The sequence below is a fragment of the Trachypithecus francoisi genome, unplaced genomic scaffold (genome assembly GCF_009764315.1).
Source record: "Trachypithecus francoisi isolate TF-2019V2 unplaced genomic scaffold, Tfra_2.0 Lachesis_group17, whole genome shotgun sequence".
NCBI classification, from domain to species: Eukaryota; Metazoa; Chordata; class Mammalia; order Primates; family Cercopithecidae; genus Trachypithecus; species Trachypithecus francoisi.
In genome coordinates this window covers 77,274,630-77,300,097 of record NW_022681462.1, presented here as the reverse complement: position 1 = coordinate 77,300,097, position 25,468 = coordinate 77,274,630, and the positions used below count along the sequence as shown (strand labels likewise).

The 25,468-nt window shown below is 49.9% G+C and overlaps 1 protein-coding gene across 4 annotated transcripts in view; it reads right to left on the bottom strand.

Annotated features, from left to right (window-relative positions):
- The window catches only part of GALNT14 (polypeptide N-acetylgalactosaminyltransferase 14), a 234,916-nt gene that overhangs the window by 6,819 nt on the left and 202,629 nt on the right, over window positions 1–25,468 (bottom strand). The window contains exons 9-14 of one of the 4 annotated variants that reach the window (XR_004428407.1): window positions 24,713–24,816; window positions 14,607–14,733; window positions 11,927–12,019; window positions 8,551–10,130; window positions 7,304–7,387; window positions 6,765–6,811 (exon numbers count right to left, since the gene is read on the bottom strand). Coding sequence is in view for 3 of the 4 variants with exons in the window: in XM_033176132.1 (XP_033032023.1) it covers window positions 6,667–6,811; window positions 7,304–7,387; window positions 11,927–12,019; window positions 14,607–14,733; window positions 24,713–24,816 (553 nt within the window). In the remaining variant the exon portion in view is untranslated. Of the gene's footprint in view, window positions 1–6,666; window positions 6,812–7,303; window positions 7,388–8,550; window positions 10,131–11,926; window positions 12,020–14,606; window positions 14,734–24,712; window positions 24,817–25,468 lie in introns of those variants that run through there. The other 3 variants (XM_033176132.1, XM_033176133.1, XM_033176134.1) reach the window with 3 other exon arrangements.

The following is a 25,468-nucleotide window of genomic DNA, read 5'->3' as shown; positions in this document are numbered from 1 at the left end:
CCCTGGCATTACTCACATACCACCTGGGCAGTCTCTCCAAGCTTCCCTTAGCTCATCTGTCAGTACTCTCTCCAGGAGGGTTGACACCACCAGGCATGGGCAGGGCAGCACTGCTGGTTTTGTTGTAGTTAAGACAGCCAAAGTGATGCCTGCTTGTAAGAGACTCTTTCAAGGGCCAGGCCTGGTGCTAGGTGCTTCACATTCATTGTCTATTTAATGCTCATAATCACAATGGTTCCCATTTTGTAGAAGGGGAGACTGAGGATCAAAGGGGCCAGTGGTTACTCTGGGCAATGCCAGAAGCAGACGCCAGGGTTGATTCTGAACTTGGTCTCTCCTTGGTGAGGTAGGACCTGAGCCACGTATCCAGGGCCTTGAACCTCTTAGTCCATACTGGGTACCTCCACGGTCCCTGAAACATAGCCTCGAAGCTCTCCCTTCAAACAAGGCATCTAGAATGAATGAGCCTGCATTCAAATGAACTGACCTCGTGATGCCTCTGGCTCTCTGAAGCATCAGCCATAGTGACTGTACCAACTGTGACAACAGCACAAGTGTGCCTATGGTCATGCTGGGGTCTGCCTCCGCCCCTCCCTGGTGGAGGCTTTCTCTCCAGAGGCAGCAGGATGACCTGGTGGGGTCCTAGACACACCTCCTTCCATTGGAAACTTTGATGGACCCACTTCTCGGGTCTTTCTTTATTTCCAGCCCATTCTGTCCTTTCCTCCCATGTAGCAAGATTACGCTTATATGTATGGTTAAAGCCCATACTCAGTACATTTTTGTTGGGTCATGTTGTTGGACCCTGGGGTGATACCAGGGCTAGGATCCCCACAGAGCTGCCTCTTACCCTGTGAATTTGAGCGAGTTACTCAACTCTGTACCACAGTTCCCTTGTACGTAAAATGAGGATGACGTCAGTCTCTAAGAGGGTCACTGCAAGAAACAAATGGGTTAATACCTATCCCAGAGTGGTGCTTTCCATTAGCAAATGCTCAATTGCTGTCTGCTGTGTTGACGATGGTGACCCGGGGGAGCCAAGAGGAAGAGAGACGACCTTACAGGCCTTCCTTTGGAATCCTGCCCAGGAGCTACGCTGGAGGCAGGGATGGAGCCATTCCCAAGGCTGTGCTGAGAAAGCACAGGAAGGAAGGGTGGCATTGGGCAGGGAGGGTGGCATCAGGCAGGGGCGGTGGCATCTGGCAGGGAGGGTGGTATGTGGGCAGGGAGGGTGGCACCGGGCAGGGAGGGTGGCATCAGGTAGGGAGAGTGGCAGGGAGGATGGTATCAGGCAGGGAAGGTGGCATCGGGTAGGGAGGGTGGTAATGTGGGCAGGGAGGGTCGCATCGGGCAGGGAGGTGGCATCGGGCAGGGAGGGTGGTGTGTGGGCAGAGAGGGTGGCATCGGGCAGGGAGGATGGCATTGGGCAGGGAGGGTGGCATCGGGCAGGGAGGATGGTATCGGGCGGGGGGGTGGCATTGGGCAGGGAGGGTGGCATCAGGCAGGAAGGGTGGTATGCGGGCAGCCTGTCCCGCCAGCAGACTCAGGCTCACACACCTCGAGGCACCAGTGCCAGTCCAGGTTAGGGGGAGACTTTATCTTCACCTGCTCACCCAGGGTACCCACCTTGCACGCTCCACAACCAGTAGCCCACACACTGGGAGACAGGTAAAATGACAACCTAAAAATATATTTTGTTTTTCCCCTTTTTTTAACTTGGGATGGAAACTAGATTCGTGCACCTATATTCTTTCTACCTTTCACAAATATTTTTCTGGAGTCCAATAAAGTTAAGAGGAAACTTGTTAACCTGGAGACTTCTCGGGCTTCACATGTTTACAAACGGATGATGTATTTCTCTCGCATTTCACCTAAGGTATCAGTTTTCTGACATCTTCAATACACACTCAGATTAAACATTTTGCTCCCAAGGTTGACAAGCCAGCCAAGAGAGGGAGGGAAGGCAGGGTGAGGAATGGATAGGGCTGGGGGTGGAGCAGCATCGGGAGCCAGTGTCAGAACCAGAGGACAAAACAGTCTCCTTTCAACAATAAGGATGCCCCAGAGCCTGGGGCTCACCGGCCTGCAGAGAGTGTGGGCAGCTAAGGCTGAACTCAGCCCTTGGTTCCCATTCTCTGGTGCTTTTATTCCACAATTGAGGACCCTAGAGTCTCCAGGCCAAAACGACCAAGTCTTATTAAAAAACCTATGTAGATTTCATCCCTGGGTTCATACATGGTCCTGCATCCCCAGCCAGTTACTTTACCTGGGACTTCACTTCTTTACCTTTGACCTTGTCCTCTGAGGGTAGACTATATCCCTTGTACACACCCCTAGGCCCCAGGGGGACCATTTAGTGGGGAGTGACCCAGCTTGGATCTGTAGCCAGGGTGTGAAGAAATGGGGGCAGGCAAGACAGGAAGCCAGCACGATGTGTGTCCCACATTCTGGTGTGGAATCAGGAGTAGGAGCCTCCATTCATGCTCTTCCCAGTGCCCACAACATCAGGGAGGGGATTACTCTCTGGCATGGTCCTCCACCCTAGACCCTGACATGGGGGTACAACCTTCGTTCGTCTTTTCATAAAGGTTGTCATTGGAAACTGGCCAAGAAGAAGAATCTCTCGCCACTCTCCCCTGTCAAGGTGGAGCTGATTTATGGTTTTAATGTTTACAACCTGGAAGAAGAATTTCAGGGGCAGGTGTCTTCTGCCCTGATTAAACCTGTCTAAAAGAGCTCAGAGCCAGCCCTGACTCTCCAGCATCAGCAAGAGCAGAGCTATGACATGTGGCCAGATTCTCCAAATTCATCTTCACCCTTATTCGTAGGATATGACTTTGGGCAACCTCTCCAAGCCTTGGTTTTGTCATTTTGACCTCGGCCCCTATCTGTACGATGGGATAATAGCAACATCTACTTAATAGGCTTTTATGTCACTTCCCTGATATGGCCTCTCAGAGACAAAAGAAGTGGGAGCAGAGAAGACTGAACAAATCATGTTTAGGGGTTTGAGGGGAGGATGTGCCTCTGGACAGGCCAGCAGGCAGGACAAGTAGGAGGACAGAGGTGGGAAGAGGTGATGGGGGCAAAGCAGCTGTAAGAGGAGAGAATGCAACAAAGCCCAGTGTTAGCAGAAGGGGTTGGGAAGTGGGAAGACAGGAATAGTAGTTTATATGGGAAGGAGGAGTGGACACTGAAAAGAAGAGAAAGGCCATATAAGTCAGTGTATACTATACACACACACAGGCACACATACTCAGGGAGATTATCTTAGCTGGCCTGGTCATGTGGATTTCTATCAGTCCCATGTGGGTTTAACACCTCCAGATTACTTGGAAATGTATCTGAGTCATGCTGTGAGCCCTGGAGGGCAGGGGCTGTGTCTCACCCAGCATCAGTCCACCTTGCATCTCAGCAGGAGTGGTCCCTGGACCGTAGTACATTCTGTGAAGTGGACTGAACATCGTCCTGTCGTGGAGTATTCCCCTAGCACCCCACATTCACACTGTGGTGACACCAACCCAGTTGATCTCTCCAAGACAGAGAGGAGGGGCAGCTCAATACCATCTTCCAGAGAAGATGCTTTGCTCACCCGTAGGCCATGCCCAGGATGAGTGTGAGTTGCCCGAAGATGACTGTTGTCCCTCCCCTTTTTCACATGACAGGAGGGTCATCTGGGATGGGCACTATTACCATCTGGTCAAATAATGGCCTGACAACTCTCCTTGGGGCCAGGGCATTGCAGGGCCCCTCTCTGAGGCCCATAGAGACCTGGCTCCTCTCCTCCCACTTCCTTATGCAGCCAAAGGTGTCACGTACCAGAAAAGCCCCCTATTCTGCTGGAAACAGACCAAGCACACTCCTGCCCCAGGGAAAGGAGGAAGACAACACTCTGGCTGCTGCCTACCGGCGCTGCCCACACACAGATTCAGAAGAGAGGGATATGTGTCACCTACTCACAACGTTTTGCAAAATGCCACTTGGGCAAATTATGTCACTCTCAGCCAAGCAGTCACGCCTAAAGCAAAATCAACACCTCAGTTTCCTTCCCCTTTTCCTGTCTGACTCAAGCAGCTCCCTCTCCTGCCCTACTGGAGCAGAGATATGGTTCCTGGAAAAGCCACTGCAAGTTGGAGCTGGGTTGAGATGCCTCAAGTACCAAGGCCAAGAGTCTGGCTTTTGTGGCAGACAATAGGAGCCATCGATGTCTGTGCTGAGACTGAAAACAACGGATTAGTGACCACATGCAACGTCAGGGTGGGGGCAGGGCTGCAGCCAGGGCAGCAGAAGCAAGTGGAGGCTGTTGCCATACTCTAACCCAGTGGCTCCCAACTGGGGTGGTTTTTCCCTCAGGGGGCATTGGGTCATGTCTGAGACACTTTTGATGGCCATGACTTGTGTTGACTTGTGTTGGGGGGAGGTGCTGCTGGCAAGAGTGGGCAGAGGCTAGGGATGCTGCTAGACCACCCACAATACACAGGGCAGCCCCTACAACAAAGAAATGTCCAGCTCAAATGTCAAGAGTGCTGAGATTGAGGAATGCTGATCCAGCATAAAGAAGTGAACACGGGATCTAAGAGCAGCCCTTCTGAGAAACGAGACAATGAAGGGTGCAGGAGAAAGAAGAGTTGCAGGAGCTGGACCAGGCTGGAACTGGGGGTCCTGGGAGAAGGGGGTCATGTGGAGAGAGCTAGTGGGACAAAGGAGGCAGCCAGGGTGCCTGACAGGTGCTCATGGCCATCTGTTGACTTGAGTCACAAGTGAGTTCAGTGTGGCCATGGACTCACTCAATCAGCCAGTGTTGAGAGAGATGGGTGATCTATACCTGCAGATCTGCAATTCCCAACCCTCTCCTGAGATCTCATAGCATCCTGTTGCCCAGAACAAAACGTAACCTCTTCAGCATGAGAAGAGAGACCAGGATTTGGCTCCTGCTTCCTCTCCAGCCACACCGTCTGCTGCTCCCTCCCCTCACATCCCACTCTCCAATGCTGCTCTCCCACAGCCCTGCAAAGGCAGCATCCTCACCAGCGTCCTTGCTCAGCTCCAGGTCTTTCCTGGGCCACCCTTTCTTCCCAACCTGGCCTATTTCTACTCATCTCTGAGAATACAACTCATTTCCAAGTCCGGTTGGAAACCTTCACTGAGCCTCACACCTAACTTGGATGCCATCTCTTGCAACTTCTATGGTACCCTGGACAAAACTCCATCCAGGACAGAGATTACATCATAATGGCTACTTTCTAGCTTATTTTTACTTTACGCCCTTTGAGGGCTCCTTCAGGCCTGCAACCTAGTCTTTCATCTCTGCATCTTCATAGTTAACAGGCAAGTATCTGTTGAATAAATAAATGAATTCATGGATAGATAAAGATATGGAATTTGTGAATCAACAAACAGGAAACTGTCAAAGCTGGAAGCATGAAAAAAGTCTCCAAGAAATGGTTTGTAGAGAAAAGAACAGTGAGCTGAGAATCTTGGTGAATACCCGCCAGAAGGGTATGAGAGTGGGGGTGAGGAGTTAGCAAGGAAAACAGATGAAAGGAACAGGTATGTAGGAGAAGGGGGATCGCAGTGAGCCACAGAGCCAGGTGAGAAGTCATAGACAAATGTGTTTTTTTTTTTTTTTTTGAGGAGTTTCACTATTGTTGCCTGGGCTGGAGTGCAATGGTGTGATCTCAGCTCACTGCAACCTCCGCCTCCAGGATTCAAGCAATTCTACTGCCTCAGCCCCCCAAGTAGGTGGGATTACAGGCGCGTGCCACCCTGCCCGGCTAATTTTTTGTATTTTTAGTAGAAACGGGGTTTCCCCATGTTGGCTAGGCTGGTCGTGAACTCCTGACTTTAGGTGATCCACCTGCCTTGACCTCCCAAAGTGCTGGGATTACAGGTGTGCGCCACTGTGCTTTAACGCAGTCCACAGGCCAAGTGCTACAAGACAGGCTGTGAATTTGTCAGTGACCTTCAAAATAACAGTTCTAGCCTCAGATGGGAGAAGACTGTCCGGAAAAACATGGCAGGGAGGGGAAGGCACTCTGTCGATGAATCAAGTAAAGCACAGGAAACCTTTCAGAGAAGGGACCACAAATGGTCCTGCAGACTTAGGGGAGGCAGGAGATGCAGAGGTGAAGCTGGGGATGAAGAAGGATGCTGCCCAGAGACAGGGTGGTGGACAGTGATGGTTTTACGAAATCTGATGTGATTACCTGCCAGTCAGAGCTAAATCAGCTGGGAGACTCACAGAGCAGGCATTCCTTCCTGTCCCAGGAGGCAGTGTCACCCAGCGGCAGCCTTCTCCCCCTTTGCATTTCACATCTGCGAACTAGCTGTGCCATTGGCCTTGCCTGACCCTGCCCACGGTTGCTGCCAGCAGGTAGGACACCAACTACAACAAACTCGTTAAGCTCTTGCTAACTTAATGGGCAATTTCCTGTAGGCAGGATGCTGCCTGTTAAGCTGTCTTTCAGAGGAACTCTATGCACTTGGAAAGCAAGCAGTGTAAGTAGAGTGGCAGAGTAGGGGGATGACACCTCTCATGCTCCACTACTGATCTCTGGGAATAAATAGGCATCTGATGTCATGTAAGAGCAGGTGATAGAGGCAGAGTCATCTGGCCGCCTCCCTCTACTATACAGACGGTCCTGTATGCCCAGCCAGTTACTTTACCTGGGACTTTGCATCTTCACCTTTGACCTTGGCACAGGGGCTCAACTTTAGGTTTGGGGTTTCTTGGTTGTTCTGCCTTTGAGATTCCAGGCACTTCTGTCTCTGTCGGATATTGCCCTTCTGGATGGAGGACTCCTTGGGGATGCTAGAGGAGAGTCACAGGGAGAGAGGAGAGTCCACTGCTCATTGGATTAGCAAGACTACCAGCTGGAGAGGGTGGGCAGTGTTCTGAGAATGGCAGGGCTGGGTTGTTACAAAAGATTTGCACAGCTCGGAGAAAGGCAGGGTGCCACTAAGAATGTGGCGGCAAGGAAAGACCCAGGAGCCACAGACGGGGATGAGTGCCTGCAATGGAGCTCGTGTCAGTGAGTCCATAAGCCAGGGCTCAAACGCAAGCAGAGAAATACAAACGCAAATGAGAAATACTGCTACTGGCTAACCACAATCCCTCATGCTACTGATTCAGTATAAGATCCCTCCTGGTTTTAGGAGTGAAGGGAGCCAACTGGTCTTCTTAGACCTCCAATATACATAAAAGCCCTCATCTAGTTGGTCACTGTCTATCTCTTCTCCAGACCAAGCCAGCTGAGGGCCTCTCCTTTCAGTCAGCCAAAGCTCCAACAGGTAGGACGGATACCTGAGTTCAGGGTAGACATTCTCCAGGTACCACTTGAAGCTCTGGCAGCGCAGATTCTTCCTCAGGTCCAATCTGCTCTCAACACTGGGGGCAACGAGGTTGTGGACACACACAAAGACAAAACACAGCTGTCAGAGGCAGGTGCCAGCAACGCCAGTCCAGACTGAGAGCACAAAGCGCAACTCATAGCCATGCTCTGTGCTCACATCTCTCTGGAGGGTGCTGGGGAAATTAAGCAAGAACAGATTTCTATAACTGCAGACAGAGCTATGGAAACACTTAACAATATCTCACAATGGTGCAGTAATGACAGTGAGGACTGGTGCTTTTACTTGAAGATGGAATTTGGGGGTGTTTTTCCTTGTCATTCGAAACAAAGCTGCAAGAACATTCAGTGTGTTGTCAATAATTCACCGTTGGGGCTCTGGGTCTACTTAGTCACAATTCCTCTTTGGATTCTGCGGCCGAAACACCACTCCCCGCTGCCCCAGCCTCAAAAAACCCTTTTATTTTGCTGTTTCTGGGGCCTGGTCATGTGTTTGTTCATCAGATATTCATCGAGTACCTACTGTGTGTCAGGCATTGTACCCAATGTGGGATACTATGGAAAGTTTTTGAACAATAGGCAAAGATAATGAAATAACCCATCACAGCCCAGGTGACATAGGATGAGCAGGAGGGATCTATGGGAACAACTCAGAGGGGGATCCTTGCTTGTCCGGTCCATGGTGGTCAAGGTAGTAATGGTGATGCTGATATCTGGAAGGAAAAAGGGACATTATCTAGACAAACCAGAGGTAGGGGCCCCTGCTAGAGGCAGTGGGGAGAGCGAGATGAGCACGTGTGAAGACATGAAAGAAGCTCTGCGGGCAGGAAGAGTGCTGCAGGATCTTAAAATAGATGTGTATGTGAATGTAGGGGTGGTGATTTGGAAGAGCAGAAATGGGTGAGTTGAAAGCAAAGACAGACCATAAAGGGTCCTGTGAGACACTGCCAAGGAGTTTGGACTTGTTTAAAGGGCACTGGGACGAAACTGATGGGTTCTAAGCAGGGCAAGAGGTGGTTTGTACTTGGAGAGCATCTCAGTGCTGGTCCACAAATAGGTCTGATGGGCAAAGCTGGGGCCAGGGACGGTAGCGAGGAGGCAGCTGTGGAAACTCAGGTGCTGATCATGCTTTCAAACAGGGAAGTTGGGGGTGGGAATGAAGAACGACAGGCTGAGTGCCTCCACACCTCTCGGCACCCACCTAAGTTGCATCCATGTCTTGTTCTTCCTGAGCAGACACATAGAGCTGGTCTTGCTTCCTGTCCAGCTCACTTCCTTCCACTCCCCACCTCAAGATTGCAGTAGAACTTCTTCTTACAGATCACCAACCACAGCTCATCACCAGACTCTAAGCTCCATCGGGATGGGAAGGATGTCAGGTTTCTAAAATGCTGAATATTGGGTGTTTAGCAAGGGCCTGCGTGCTCACTGTATGATGGTACAGTGTTACCAAGACTTGGTGATCATTTGGATGGGAAAGAGAAGGAGAGCGATTCAGGGTTGACACCTAGATTTCTGACTTGGGCAACAGGTGCAAGGAAAACTCTTCACGGGGATGGGAAATATCGGATGAGGAGTAAGTTTAGGAGCAAATGTCATGAGTTCAGTTTAGGACTTGTTGAGTTGGAGGCGCCAGGGAGACATCCTGGTGAAGGTGTCCAGTTGATAATTGGATAGAAGGGATTGGAGCTCAAAGGCTAGGTTTAGCTAATAAATAGAGATGCAAATATCAGCAGCATAGATATAGTGCTTAATGCCAGGGAGAATATGTAGTCAGAAGAGGCTTTCTAACGGACCTTCCGGCAAGACCACCATACGAGGAGTAGGAAGAGGAAACAGCCTGCAAATGGGACCAAGCAAGCAGTGCCTAGCAGCAGAAGAAACGCCATGCCTGCAGAGTTCTGGAAGCCTAGGGACCGGGGGACAGCAGAGGGGCCGGGGTAGGGAGAAGATTCATGTTGATGGGGCAGTGTAAGAGGACAGTACAGGGTGCAAGGAAGTCACGAGGGAGCCAGGTGGGAGCAGTCTCAGGGCTTGCGGGCCAGGAGCGAGGAGGGGAGTGGAGAGAGGAAAGCAGACCACTGCTTCGCGAAGCTGGGCACTGGAGGAGTGGAAAAGACAGAGCGTGGATGACCAGCAATGTTGGACTGAAGGAGCGTTTTTGTAGTTTGTTTTCTTTCCTTTCCCTCCTATTTTTTTTTAAGATGTAAGACATTTAATAAGTTTAAATGGTGATGGGAATAATACAGCAGAGGAGAGACCAGGGATCAGGGAGAGAGTGGAGGCACCCAGAGGGCAAAGCCCCCTAAGGAGCATGGTTCCCAAACTTGTCCCCATGTTAGAATCACCTGGTGTGGGGTCTTTAGAAAAATTCTACATCCCAGGCCACACCCCACAGCAAGTAAACCAACTCTCTGGAGGAGGGGCACAGACTGCAGTCAGTTTGAAACTCCCCAGGGGACTCCCATATGCAGACTAGTTTGGGAACCTCCTTGGTAGAACCTTGCTTCCCGAATTGTGGCACTCAGGCCGGGAGCATTGCATCACCCGCAGCTTATTAGAAATACAGACCTCCAGAGTCAGAATTTTCATTTTAACAAGATCCCCAGGAAATCTGCTTGCCCATTAATGTTTGAGAGGCCCTGCGCCAGGAGGCAAGAGGAGATGAATCCAGGCAGTGGGAACTCGATAAATGTTGATTTATGAATGAATGCAGCGATGAATGGTGCATCCGGAGTACAGGTGGAGGGATGGAGACCACAGCAGGAAGCACAGCCTGTCCTTTGAGACAAGAGACAGAGAAGGATGCTGCAGATGCAGTGAAGTTAATGGGTTGGTTTGTTTTGGGAAGTTGATGTCATCTATTTCATCTGTAAAACAGAAGGTGTCATCTGCTGCCAGTGAAAGAAGGGGGTGGACTAGGGGCTGGGAAGAGTGGAGATTTAATGAAGATCGAGGGAGAACGCTAGCTAGGAGAGGCAGCAGGGCCAGTGGGCAGACTGCAGGCCTTGCTGAGACTGACGACCATGGTGTATTATTAGTAGCACCAGCTGGCATTCCCAGTTCTGTTCAGCAGCCTGTGTGCACTGGAGGACAGGGTGCAAAGTCAGATTCATCCAAGGTTGAACCTGGAAGAACTGTGGGGATGGTGTTGCTAGATGGACAATAGCACGGAAGGTCTGAGGACAAGACCTTTTAGCTCAGTTTTTAAAAGAGTAGAATCCAAGCTAGAGAGGGAAGGCAGTGAGGGGGATGTGGTTGATATGGCCAACAGATTGGAAGTTCTGATGAGGACTGAAAATGAATGCCTTGGAGGTTTGGAGTGAGAGAACCTGAGGGGCGGCATGGATTTATGGTTTCAGAGGTGCAAACCATTTTGGTGGGTTCTGATTTAATCCTCCCACTCAGTGATGGGTTCAACCTATGAAGTTTAGGCTGCAAAAAAACCCATCTGCTCAACAGCCTTCGTATGATGAGTGGGTGATGTTAGCATGACAAAAAGTCGTTGGTTGCCCCCAAAGAAACATAAATGATAGCATTAGTGAAGGTGCTATTTTTCTCTACTCTAATCAGCCCCGGGCTGGGGAATGTAAGGTCATTCCAAGTTTTGAAATCAGACAGGTGTGGTTTGAGCCACCATCCCCCTCTGTCATGGTGTCATCTAGGGCAAGAAGCTTAACCTGTAGAAGCCTCAGCCTCCTCATCTGTAAACCAGAAGTCATTATGCACATTCCTCAGAGTTGGGAGGATTAATGAGATGCCTTATGTAATGGTATCTAGCTTTTATTTATTTATTTTTAATTAATTAATTAATTTTTTTGAGATGGGGTCTCACTTTGTCGCCCAGGCTAGAGTGCAGTGGCATGATCTCGGCTCACTGCAACCTCCATCTCCCAGGTTCAAGCGATTCTCCTGCCTCAGCCTCCCAAACAGCTGGGACTACAGGTACCCACCACCACGCCTGGCTAATTTTTGTATTTTTAGTAGAGACGGGGTTTCACCATATTGGCCAGGCTCGTCTCCAACTCCTGACCTTGTGATTCACCCACCTCGGCCTCCCAAAGCACTGGGATTACAGGTGTGAGCCATCACGCCCAGGCTGGTATCAAGCTTTTAATAAACATTCCTTTCTCTGTCCTCTCCTCCCATGAAACTTGAGCACTGCTGTAGAGGACATCTGTACACATGCTGTTCCTCCAAGGAAGGAGAGAACTTAGGTTTGGACGACTTAGAACTTGGAGGGAGGAAGTCCCACCTAGAGGGACTAAGGCTGTCTTGTCCTGCCTCCTTCCTCTCTGCAAAAAGCAGGAAATATTGGTCCATTGCACAAGGCACAGCTCAGCTCCCCTAGAGCTGGCAGTCCAGGTTGCCAGGAGTCATTCCATAAGAGCTGCCTAAAGCCCTGCACATCCAGAGCTGGGCAGAAGCTCTGAGGAACAGGAACGAAGCCACAGCCTTGGGCCCTGCGGGAGCACAGGGCAGCTAAACTGACTGGCCTATCAGCACCCATTTACATCGGTCCTATGAGCTGGGCTCTTTTGCACTCTCTGCCCTCCTCAACCTGAAGGAACACTTACTTCCCGAAGGGCCTCTCCAGGGCGAATGGCCGGGCAGCGTAATAGTATTGCTTGTATTCATCCATCCACACTTCAGCTGTCCGCTTGGTGTTCCTGGGAAGACAAGGAGTGACAAGGAGTGTCAGTAAGGGGCTGTCTGAGAGGACCCATGAGTGTCAGTTAAAATACACATGTGTGGGCTGAGGTGGCAGCACCGCCTAGGTTCCACCATGGTCAACCCACTATCATTCCTGTTCCCAGGGCACTGGGCCTAGCCAAGCCCCACCCAATCCCCAAAGGGGTCTTTGCCCCAAGATACAAGATTTTAGTACAGGTTGAGTATCCTTTACAAGAAATGCTTGGAACCAGAAGTGTTTTGGATTCGGGTGTTTTTGTTTTGTTTTGTTTTGCTTTTGGAATATTTGCATACACATAATGAGATATCTTGGGGACGGGATTCACATCTAATCTAAACATGAAATTCATTCATGTTTCACATACACCTTATACACATAGCCTGAAGGTAATTGTATTTTTCCCTTGGGGATGCTGAATAAACTGTGGGTTGTCTGCCTGCATTTTGACTGCCATCCGTCACATGAGGTCAGGTGTGGAATCTTCCACCTGCCGCATCATGTGGGTGCTCAGAAAGTTTCAGATCTTTGGGCATTTTGGATTTTAGATTTTTGGATTAGGGATGCTCACCTCTAATAACAACAAACCTTTTCCCCAAAAGATACAGACCAGGGAAATCATGCCAGAAACTGAACTTTTGTGGCTCTCAAAGAAATAGGGAGAAAAGGCTCAGGAACCCGACACATCCCTTCACTGCCAGTAACCAAGAGTGCAAAGGCAAGGCCTGCACGAGCATCTGGCCTCTGGCTGTTCTCGGGCTCTTGTCCTGGGTTCTGTCCCTTACCATAGTGGAAGTGCTCAGGTCCCAGCTCTCCAAGAGGAAAGTCGGCACACACAGGTCTTCCTGCAGGCCGTGCAGTTAGCCTGCTGCAGGTGTAAAGAACTAAGTAATCAGGCTTCGCTTTCCAGACTTTTTGCTAGCACTCTACTTTTTAAAATCAGGTTATCTGCCCTGACTCTGACCCCACAAATCACAGAAAAGGAGATAGACAGAGAGACACACACTAAGGATGATATCCCTCAGCCATCAGGGGCACTAGAAAGAGCCCCAGAAAAGAGAGAAAAGATGTCAGAAAACAGTTAGGTGGCTGGTGGCCTGGGCAGCAGTGGTATCTGCTGAGGTCAAGTAAGGGAACTTGGGGCCTAACTGAAAAGGGGGTGCTCTTTCAGATGCTAACTCTAGCGCACAAGCATTCAAGAGAAGAGGGTGGCAAGCCCTTCTAAGCTGGGACCTGCAATGACAATTTATGCACACACAGCCTTGTCCATGGGGCACCAGAGGCAGTTAACAGCACCTCCCTGGCCCCTTCCACTGCCGAGCCATCAGCACATTGGAAGCTGCTTTTCAGACATCCGTGCCACAATCCTGTAGAAACTGAATGACCTACCAGTGGCATGCAGGATGTCCACTGGCCAGGACCCAGTCTCAAAGACGATGACTGTCTGGAGCCCCAGGCTCTGCCCCTCATTCCCAGGCCGGCCCCTCTCCAGGCGGCCACATGGCTCCTGCACAGCCACCACCTCCCTGTGCCAGACGTCCCCAGCTCACCTTTACTTTTTAAAACCTGAGAGCTGAGGCAACCCTGCCTTTGCTCCCCACTGCTTCCTGGCCTGCTGATTTTCTCATTGCCCTACCCTTGCCCTTCACGTTTTTGCAAAAGGTGTGGCCAATTTTCCCATTGCTCAAACCCATGTCTCCTCCAGGACAGCTGTGTTGGGGTGGCTGTGTCAGGACGTGATGACACAGCTCCCCCTATCCCAATGGATCAAATGACAGAAAAAAAGGAAGAGGGGACCAAGTGGAGGAGTGAAGCTATCAGATGACAAGAGACAGAGGGTGGGGGAAAGAGAGAGAATCAAGAGGAAAAGAAGCAAAGATGGAACAAATCATTCTGAAAGGAGAAGAGAAAGATCGAAAGAGGAGAAATTGAGGAAAAAAGAGTGGATGAAGGGAGGAAGCAGGGAACAACCAAGTGGGCACCCTTGGGTCTCTGAGTCCTGGTAAGAACCACCCCCCAGACAGGAGAAGAGAGCGCAACAGCAGACAGGAGCCCAGGGTCTCAGGCCCTGCTCCAGCCTGGACCCTTTGACTGTGCTGACCAGGCCCTGGAGCAGGCACCTAAGCTACATCCCTTGGGCCTTCCCATTCCCCTGCATCTGCCCAAAGACCTCTCTCCTAGTGACCCAGCCTGAAGGTGGGGCAGCGGCTCTTCTAGAACTCCAAGGTAAAAAGGGCTGCCTTCTTCCATCCCACAAAACCCCAACTATCTGGAGCCCATGCCCTGTAGGAGGGCACTGATGGGTGACTTGAAGCCCACGAGGCCTCATGTGGGGCCTTCCAAAGCCTCAGAAGTATTAGGGAAGCCTCCGGCCCTAATGCTGGACATGACAGGCCTGCCCTCCCTACCCAAGCAGAGTCTGGGTAGTACAAGGTGCAGCCCCAGCCAGTCCAAATCACACAGGCAGCCTAACAGAGCACCAGGGACGGCTGCAACCCTTACCAGCAGCCGCCCAGCCATGGCTGCCTGTGCTGCTGCCCACCCGCACTGAGCCCCTGGGCACTTACTTTATATACGTGTTGGCATTTCCATCAGGAAAAACGTACGGGTGCTTCTTCCGGAAGACGTGCCCCACTCGGCTGCAGGGGACGATCTCTAGGCTGCCCCCGCACATCCACACTCGGAAGGAGATTTCTGCAAGACAGTCACGCCCCTCCTATGACCTCTTATTACTGCTGCTTTGAAGCCCCAGGTCTAATGAAATGGTGAGGGCCCGGCAGAGGCCAAAGAACAGACTCTGCAGCCAGTCTGTAGGCTCCACTGGCTGAGAGACCTCAGTTTCTCCATCCATAAATGGGAATAGTCCTACCACTTCGGAGGGTGGTATAAGAGAGCAGGGAAACAGTACCAACCAGCATGCTGGCCTCTGGAGCATATTCAGGGGCCAGCATGGCGGGGCAGGGGCTCTGCTGCAATGTCTTAGCCTGGAAAGGAGGAGCCTTGGGGCACCAAGAGAATTGCCTTCTAACTTGCAGAAGAATTCACTGTGGAAGTCTGGTTAGATGCACTCCCTGTGATCCCAGAGGGTTAGAGTCAGGACCAAAGAGAAAGAAATTTCAGTCGAGAATACAGGAGAATTTTCTAACAATCAGGGACCAGGTAACCATTGTGAGAAGACTCGGGACAGGCTAGAAAACCACGGCAAGGATGCAACAGAGGGGACCGAGTCCCCAGAAGGCCTCAGGGCAAGGTGTCCACAAAAGTTCCTTCCACAGTGAATGCAATTCTACCACTGGGGAAGAGCCACCTGAATCATAACCCAGGAGGAGAAAGTCTGTGCAGTTAATTAGAGCTGAAAGCAGCTCTAGAAAATGCTGGAAGCCTCAAAGCTGTTGTTACTGGTGTCCCCTAGGTTTGTACACATACCCGTTTCTTCCTGGTTGGCTGCTGCTATGGGCCCTCAGAGAGGTGGGTGGGATGGAGTTAGCAGAGGCAGTTGTGATGAATGTATTTCTCCCCGGGACTACACCCGAGCTGGCTTGAGGTAGTGCTTCTGCCCTGAGAAGGAAGCGGTGGCATACCAAGGGGGGAGGGAGGGAATTTTATCACTGCCATTGGTTACAATTGCCAGTGCATGGTGACATTCAAAAGCAGAATGACTGTTAGTGTTAATATTGCTCTTAAATTTTCTCCAGATAATGTACCCCCTAACTGACTGCAGCGAGGGCAGGCTGCTTCCTGCATCCCACTGGGCCTGTGGCTGGTAGAAAAGGCAGCTCCTGATCTGTAGGTATTCTGGTCTGGCTAATGCTTCTGAAGTCAAGCCCAGGTGTGTGGCTGCCCAGGTGAGGGGCCATGGGGAAGGAGGCTGGGTGTTTAGGGGCAGGGAACAAGAATGCAGGTGTTCTGGGGCCTTCATATCACATGTGTGTCCTGCACCCTGCTCTCATTCACCTGTCCCCAGCCACTCTTGCCTGTCATCTACCTGTCTCCTCCCACGTTTCCTTGGAAAGGCCCCTGGACTGAGGTAAGACTTCCTTCACTAGCCCTACTCCATCACCTTCTCTGCACCTGCCCCTCTGCCTACTGCTGTTCACTCCTGGGAAGCCTGGATTCCCCTAAGGGTGGGGACCATGTAGACTCAAGGAGGAAGAGAGGACTTCTCATGACTGCTACTGAATCATGGCAATAACATGGGGGAAAGGAACAGGAAGAACTTAGCTCCAGTCAGCAGGCCCAAGTCTGCAGTAACCCGCTAGCTGCAACCTTGGGCAACCTGCTTAAGCTCATGGAGGCCTGATTTACTCTTATGTCAAACAAATGTCATAAAAACACTCCACGGGACTGCCATCAGCATCAAATGAAACAGAATTTTGAGAACAACTGTGTAAACGCTAAGTGTGATTGAAAGATCAGCAGCAGTTATTATGAGACATCCCTCTGAAGCCAATCTCGTTAAAACATGGACATCACCCACCTGTGCCCCCTTTTAATTTGTTAGACGACTTACAGATGCTTCTTCCCATCTTCTGCCACACTGCAGGAGATACCTGAAATGTATGCACTTCACATTTGAGATTTCGACTCTCCATAAAGTCCCATGGTATAGCGGGAGTTGGCATTTGGCTGGGGCACTATTTGAATCGTTTTTCACATGAGTCATTGAGCAAAGAGTGAGCTCAGCCAACTGCCTGGCACCCACATCCCCATCTTGCAGTAGCACATAGAGGAACCTGGAGGTCGGTGCGTGGAGTGGTGTCAGCACGTGTGAATTTCAGTCTCATGTCTGTGCTCCAATCGACTCCTCTCCAGAGACTCAAAACAGGGCCTGCTCCAGTTCCCAAAATGGAAAACCCTCCAGTTCCTCAACACTAGAGATGGAGTCCTTGCTCGCTAGATTTAACTTACACATCTTGTGCCAGCTTTCTTCTAAAGATATGTATGGGTTTCATCTACAGTCTCTTCCTTTCCTTGTATTCAAATGAGACATATGTCCCTTTGCCTTTGCAAAGTGAATCCCTCCAACCTGTGCCTCCACCCCATGCCCCACCCCCATTCTCCACTAGCTGTTTCTTTTCCTATGATCCCTCATCCCAGCTCTTTATTTCTCTCTGAATCTACTGATCCCTCCCTTCTGCCACGGGCATGCACAGGTCCCCAGCTAGGCCAGCACCTGGCCCTGATCCTTCTCTACCTTCCTTCTGGTCTCCCTATGTTCTTCTCTCACATCCCCTCAACGCTCTGCCTCCGAGCATTTTCCTGACACTGCTGTCGCCTCTGCTCCCAGAGTTCACCCTATGCTGAGGACTCACCTTCATCCCCAACTCTGCCCCAGGCTCTGGCACCAACTTCCCAGAGGATTGGCTGAGGTATCTATTGAGGTGCACGGGACATTATCACACCCAAGACATCTCCTATGCCCTCGGCATCTTCCCACAGCCCGCTGCAGCCCTGCCTCCTCTAAACACATTCCTCCTCCTTCTAATTTTCTTATGTCTGTTGCCTTAGTACAAAAGTTGCGTATTGCAATTCTGCAAGCATTAGCCATGGGAGGAAAATGACCCCTTCATTTACTTCTGGGCCAGGCAGGCAGTAGCTGATTAGTCCTAACAACCCTGCTCCATTGTTATTAATGTTCCTATTTTGCGATGCAGAAGCAGCTCTGATAGGACAACTGAGAGCGAGGAGCTGGTGACATTCAAAAGCACGGAAGCACATCTCCCCAACTCCAAAATCCATGCTCTTCCCCCGACACCACCCTGCCTCCAAACTGAACATCTTCCACCAGCCAGTACAGCTGTGGATGCAAAGATACCGACTTCAAGGCACTCACAAATTAACAAGAGTGACAAATATATAGTTAGCTGTCACATGCCTACCCTGTCAACTCACTCATCATGTCCATCTCAGGTCTCCTTCGGGCCAGCTGCTGCCGCCCAGAGGAACCTGCAGCCGAGATGAGTTAAGAGTGTCTCTACTCTGGAGTTCAGATTGTTATGCCTGGAATTATTGGAGGCACGTGTCTTGACATGGATCGCGGTGCTGCTGCCAGAGTCAAGAGGCAGTCTGAGGGATGCGGCTTGGAGTTTTCAGATTAGTGTGATGATTTATAGGGATGACAATGCAGGATATTTAAAACCTAGGCTATACAGGTGCTCTACCCTTATCTACATCACTGACTTCAAGGAAATGATGTGTATCCTCTCAGGACTGCAGGCCAGGCCTGGTGGCTCACAGATATCTGCTGAGACCTTTGGGACAGTCTTCAGTCCTGAGGTCTTGTGAAAGGGCTTGCACAAGTGCTAGCAGAAGTGCTGTAGATTCATGTGTGAGGCGGCGGACCTTCCAGGTACAGCTTAGGGCCTCTGATCTTTGAGGCTGCAGCACCTGCAGAGTCATCATTTCTGAAGTGAGGGAGGAGGGAACAAAAGAAAATTTGTGTAGGGAGTTTGCAGGGGGTTCTTGCCGAGTCAGCGCCCACATAATCTCCCTGGTGATGAATGCTGCCTTACGGAGACCCAAATCCACTTTGAATTCCAGGCATGGAGATGTGTAATTATTCCATCCTCATCTGGGGCACTCTTATAATCTTACTTTCTTTAAGCATCAGGTAAATATTTGAGAGCAAATTGCCCTCCCGCCCTTCATTCCCCCCTCCTTCCTTCTGTCTCTCCATCAGCTGATCAGTAGTTCTTACCACTCCTCCCAGGGTCCTAGCCCTTCACCAGAACCAACTTCTACCTGGCAAGCCCACGAATGGTGGACACGAATTCAGGGGAGAAGGGGCAGCTTTCTCTCCAGGAAGCAAACCACGACTATTCACATGCCACTGCTTGGCCACACTGGTCAAGGTTTTAATTTCGTTTTATAGCCTGGTTTCTAAACAAAGGCAAAGAGAATTATTACACGTGGGTACCACATTTTAAATGGAGCCTCATATAATGTATATGTGTGTGTATTATATATACAATAGTATAGTCCATTCTACTTTTGGCCAAGTTTAAACCTCTATCTGAGAAACAGACACTCACCTGGCCATTGTCATTCATAAGTCCACACATATTTATGTACAATGGGGAACCTTACCTTTCAGTAATTTTTAAGTTCCTAGCATCTGCTGGGCTAGAAAGCAAGCTCTTTTATTACTCTTTAATGAACGAATGGACTTGAGTAGAGATAATCTTATTGGCCCACAAAACATCGCCTTGAATCTTTGAGCAAAACTGCATTTCACCCATGGCTGGGACAATCAAGTCTCCATCCACACCTCTTACTCTAGACACGTATTGACCACAGGCATGCCACAATCTGCAATGGCCATACGATTGCAAATGCCAGGTGACACCTTTATCTTTCCATATTCTCTATTCAAACAGAGCAACCAGTGTCTGATGGGACTCAATTACACTTAGGGAAGTTGAGAAGCAGCAGGAAAGGACAGCTTCAAGGGGTCTCCCTTGGGCATGGGGCTTTAGTCAGTAGCCCAGACAAGGAACAGAGTGCTGGCTACATTAGCTTTACTCTCCATCTGGGGGAAAAGCTGACTTTCTATCACACTTGGGTGCTCTTCTCAAACGAGACCATGCCCCTAATCTTGAGCCACCAATCATGGAAAGGGTGAGGCTGAAAGAGAAAGTCAAGGAATAAACTAATCCAGCAGGTCACACATAATCCTCGCTTAACAAGCCTTGCTCTCTGAAAGAGAAGGCAGCTCACCCTGGTGGAGCACAGGCACTTTCATTAACTAATTAATCTTCGCAACAGCCCTGTGATGTGGGGCCTACTACCATTTTCCATTGCTGCAATAACAAATCCCCACAAACTTAGTGGGTAGGTTTGGCGGAGCCCTCTGCTCAGGGTCTCAGGCTGAAATCAAGATGTCAACAGGATGGCTTCTTTCTGAAGGCTCTGAAGATGAATCCACTTTCAAGCTCATTCAGGTTGTTTGCAGAACTCAGTTTCCTTGGGGTTGCAGGACTGAGGTTCCCTTTTCCACGTGGCTGTCACCCTTGCGGCCTCCCTTGGCTACTTCCATGTTGCCCCCTCCAGCAGCTGTGGTCAGACCCTCTTGGGCATCACATCTCTCTAGTTTCATCTGCTACTTCTCTTCTGCCACCAGCCTGAGAAACTTCTCTGCTTTGAAGGGCTCAAGTGTTTAATTGGGTCCACTCAGAAACGCCAGGGTAATTTCCTACCTTCAGGTCACTGATTAATGACCCCAAACACATCTGGGAAATCCCTTTGCTATATAAGGTAACATCCTGACAGGTTCCAGGGATTAGGGTGTGGATATCTTTGGAGGTGGCTGTTGTCCCCATTACAGTCCCCATTACAATCTCCACTTTAAAGACTTAGAAACAGGCTCAGTGAGGTGACGTAACTTCCCCAAGGATGCCTAGCAATGGTTACAGGATTTAAACTCAGGCCTACGAATGCTTAATGATGTTTATAGGATTTAAACTGAGGCCTACCTGGCTCCACAGCCCACATTCTTCCCAAAACACTCACCCACCCGCCCACCCCCCGCCACACACATACTCACACACTCAGGAGAGCCAAGCATGACATAGCCTGGTGTCCCTGACTACATTCTGGGACAGCAGGTGGTGGTAGTTCCTCTCTGGGCCCCAACTCACCCTCTCTTCTCAGCAGTCTTTTGTGCCTGCTGTGCTTTGGAAATCCCCCATTCTAAATTCAGGAATCCCATATTTGTCCTTCATATATGTGCCAAGGGCTCCTTTTTGGAAATATGTACCACTTACATACCTACACACACACACACACACACACCCCTACACACACACACACACACACAGACTTTACACTAGGGCAACAGATTCCTTTTACACACACACACACACACACACACACACACGCATGTACTCTCTCTCTAACAGATTCCTTTTATCTCTAAAGACCAAAAGCTAAAAGTAGGATGCAGCTCAAAGTAGATACATTACATGTACACTGTGTTATGTAAATTGCAGTTTAAGCATCCAATTTTAATGCAAATCAACTTCTGGAAAAAAAATCTAAAAGCCACATTTCCCTAACATCTGCTCATAGGCTGAAATGCACATGTAATGATCAAAACTATTCAGCTCACCTTAGAAATACTTTGGAAATGGTGGCACTGAGGTCAGGGCATGTGAGTGTGTGAGACACGGCTTTCACATGGCCACCGCAGCCAATCCATCAGTGGCTGCTTCTAACTCATGAAAACCAAGATGGGGTGGGGGGGGGCAACATGCTATTGAGTAGGTCACAGTCACTCTGGCCAGAGCCTGTCCCAATCATCTCATGCATCTTTGTGCTGTGAAATAAAGACCACACGACATACGCAAACATTATCTAGAACACACAGAAATTCTATTACTTAGAAAGGAAAGATGTCTCTACCCGCTGCTATTGTCTTTAAAGGGAATCCTTAAACATGTCTCTGTAGGGCTCCATTTAATCCAGTGAAACTTATTTTAAATGGAGCCTCATACATATTGCCCTTCCCATCTTGAAACCCCTTCCCATTCAGTCTCCGGCTTTTTGAACCCACATTTAGTGAGCAGTTTCTACCATTGCTGGCTCAAGAATGCGAAGTTAGGTGAATGATCTTGCCTGTAAGGAGCCTCAGGTTTGGTAGAAGGCTGGGCGGCAGGCACAGACGAAGAAAGAGACAAGCACATACAAGGGCTCTGTGCAGTGATGGAGAAGAGAACCCGGTGCTGAAGGGTGCACAGTGAGGGAGAGGGTGGGCCAGAGGTAGGGCACGGAAAGCTTCCTGGTTCTAGAGGAGGTGGCCCCAGGGCTGAGTCCTGCAGAAGGTCAGCTTCTGCAGCAGAGTGAGTTCGGTAGAAAAGGGAAGCTAGGTCATAATAGTGGGTTGGGCTCACTCTGGGAAGGGTGGGAAGTTCTGTTGGTACCTCTGGACCTAAGGCTGAGGCAGGAGCAGGCTGATGAGGCTGGAGAGGCAGGCGAGGCCATGGGAGGGAGGGATCCAGCTGAGGAGTGTGGGAGTCCCCTTAGCACAAGAGGGAGCCACTGAGAAGGCCAGGCAGGAAGCGGCGAGGAGGTTTACATTTCAAAACAAGCACTTTGGCAGGGGTGTGAGAGCTCAGATTCCATAGTACAATAGAGATGGAGGACTGCTGGGGAGAGTATTGGGGCAGATGGAGAGAAAGCGATGGATGTGAGTGATGCTGAGGGCAGTTGATCTGCAGGACTTGGTGACTTGGTGGGTAGGAGGCCCCTCCTGCCACACTCTGGAGCTGGGACTCCTTTCTTCACCCCTTAGTGGCATCTCCCCTTCGCAGCTGGAGTATCACTCACACACCCCATCCAAATCCCTGATCTTCACCGAGACCCTCTTTCAAATTCCCCCTTCACGTACTCAGGTGCCTTGTTATCCCCACCTGCAGATGTAACACTGTCCAAGTGATACAGCCACCACTGGAAAAGCACTGCATTTTCTGGCATATAAAATGCCAAAAACAAAATCCAGAAATGGCTTTCAAAGTGCTGTTAGCTGGCTATAACATAATGGAATGTTGGGGCGGGGAAAAACGAAGTGTTTCCTGTGATAGCTGTTGGCAGTGCTTTTTTTGTGGTTTAAAAATTTTGTGATGGATTGTAAATGTCTCTCCCACACCTCCCAGCACCCTTTCCATCTTCTCTATTCCAATCAGCCCTTGTTGATGCCAAAAGAGTCGGAAGCCAGCTAGATGAGATTGCTACTTGATTTGAGCAGATGTGTGTTAACACTGCTATAAGGAAAGGTATTGCTACCGATACCAAAATGGACCAGACTGTGCCATCCTTGAAATTCATGCTGCCTGAATCCAAATAGAATTTCCATGTGGAAGAAGAATCATACTCACTTTGTGCAGTTCAAGAGGGCAGAACAAGCCCCGACAGACAGAAGATGGGGTAGCTGGGCTTTGACTTACAAGAATTCTCTAATAGTTCAACAAAAAATTTATCTACAACAGAATATGCCAAACAGTGAAGTAGTGAATGCATCATTATAAGAAGCATTTCAGCAGAGATTGGATGGCTGCTGTCTATAAGAAATGCTGTAGAGAGGATTCATCTGATGGCTGAGAGAAAGGCTGGAACAAATCACTAACTATAAGAAATACCGAGGTCGTCAAGACATAAAAATGGGCTCCGCCCCATAAGAGAGAAATCCCTGCCCCACTGAGAACACCAAAGGTCCACCTGCTCCAAGTTCTCCTGAGCTGGTGCAGGCAGACCCAGCCTTGAACCCCACACCAACAGCACCCTATCACATTCCAGAAGGCCTTCGTGGGCTGGGTCCCAGGGAAGGGATTCGATTTTGTGCGGGTGTTGGGTATTTTTCTGTTTTGTTTGCTGGGCATCCAGTCTGGACCCTGTATAGCAGGAAACTGACTTTTCTGATGCATTTCACTACACTGCCCAGTTTGGGAGAACAGATGCTGTGGGTCAGGCCAGAAGCCATAAATTTCCAGGAAATAACTCTCAGTGACTGAGGGAGAAAGCCATGAAACACCCTGGAGGCAGAAACAGCAGAAAACAATGGCAGCGGACAATGCATGCATTATTGCTAAATGTTGGGATGTGCCCCATGGATCATTCTCTTGGCCTGCACCCCTGCTCAGAGAGCCCGTGCCAGACATGTGCCACAGTGCCCAGACAGGGGAAGGTCCTGACACTTTGGGATGCTTCCTTTTACTCTACCGTGATGTGTTCATTCAACAAATAGTTACAGAGGGCCTCCTACCCGGCGGCCACTATGCTAAACACTGGAGACAGCCAGGAACAAAATGGACCCCAACCCCTGCCCTCATGCCGCTTCTATCCTAGTGATCTCCTAGGTCTCACCTGCTGGAGGGAACTGACATGTATTATGCCCGCATGGTGTCAAGATTTTACACACTTACTTCAATGGCTTTTAACAACCCCAAGAAGTAGAGGTAGTATCCTGAAGTCACACCTTTAATACCAAGGGAAATGAGGTATTAAGTATCACTAGCTAGATGGAATGGGTCTTTCTGACTGTGCTGTTTCTCCTGTGGCTGCAAGCCTCAGCTCTATACCACCATGACCGGACACAACCATCTGTTTGTACAGTTTTGGGTCCTGTAACCCAGCCCCCTTCCTCACCCCTTCCTCTCCCACTATAAGATAAGGGTGAAATATCCCCAGACCCTCCTCATTATCCAAAACTGAGTGCTGCAATCAGAGAAGCCAACAGACTTTAATGGATGTTAATGGATGTCACTGTTGTTCCTGTTCCTCATTCTTTCTCCTCAAGTTCCTTCCCACTCCGAATTTTCAAGTGTATCACTCCTAGCTCAAGCTGGTACTTGACCCCTCAGACTTGGTGTTCTTCCTTGGTCTTCCTGGCTCTTGCATCTCAGCTTTCCCCTAACAGTCTGTCAGAGCGTGTTTCCCGGTCCTCAACATCCATGTAGCCCCATGGAGAGATTCCCTTGTTATCAACGCCCTCCAACAACTATTCCTTTAGCATCCTACTGGCTTTACCCCAAAAGAGTAACTCACCATCTCCCAGGACCTCATCCCAAGCACGTGTGACTCTCTGACAGCTTGGTGCTGGATCCAGAACCATAGAGGTCCCCGCCCCAGCCCCCAGGGTGTATAGAACAGCATAGGTCAGGATGCAGAGGCAGGGACTCACCAAAGTTCTCCCCACCCCAGATGTCCATGTCCGTATCATATTTCCCCAGGTAATCAAACCAAGCTTTGTCGATCACGAAGAGCCCTCCAGCTATGATAGGAGTCCTGTGCATTTGGGAGAAAAAGAGAGGGGATCAGTTCTAGTGGGGGGATCACTCTCAAACTCTTCAGCCCCTTGAGTCTGAAATACCCATTTCCTATTTGGGGAAAGAAAACCCCACTGGGGGAAGAACACTCTCATTTCCTTCCCATTTCTGTTCCTCTCGAGAAGGGCCAGTACATTTTCCAGTTACCTAAAATGAGAACAAGCTCCAGGGATTTTCCCTGTGATTATAAATCTCCTGACCTTGCAGACAGGCAAATTCACTCATTAGCATACCTCCCATGGGGACACAGGGCTCACTCCGGACCCCAGCTATTCTGATGACCCGGGGAGCTTCCCCCAGCCTCTTCCACAGGATCCGCACAGCAGGGCTCTCTTGGGAGCTCTGTTACTTGGAGAAGGGACAGTGGGTTACCGACCATGCAGAGGAGAAGGGCTGAGGCAGCACTTGGTAGCAGCACATCTGCTTCCTGAAACTGGGCTCTCTCTCCTTTTCTTTCCTCTTTATGCCTCTGTTATGGGTTGAATTCCTTCTTAGAAAGATATGCTGGAGTCCTAACTCCCCAGTATCTTAGAATGTGACTGTAACTGGAGACAAGGTCTTTACAGAGGTAATCAAGTTAAAATGAGGTAATGAGCCCAATATGACTGGTG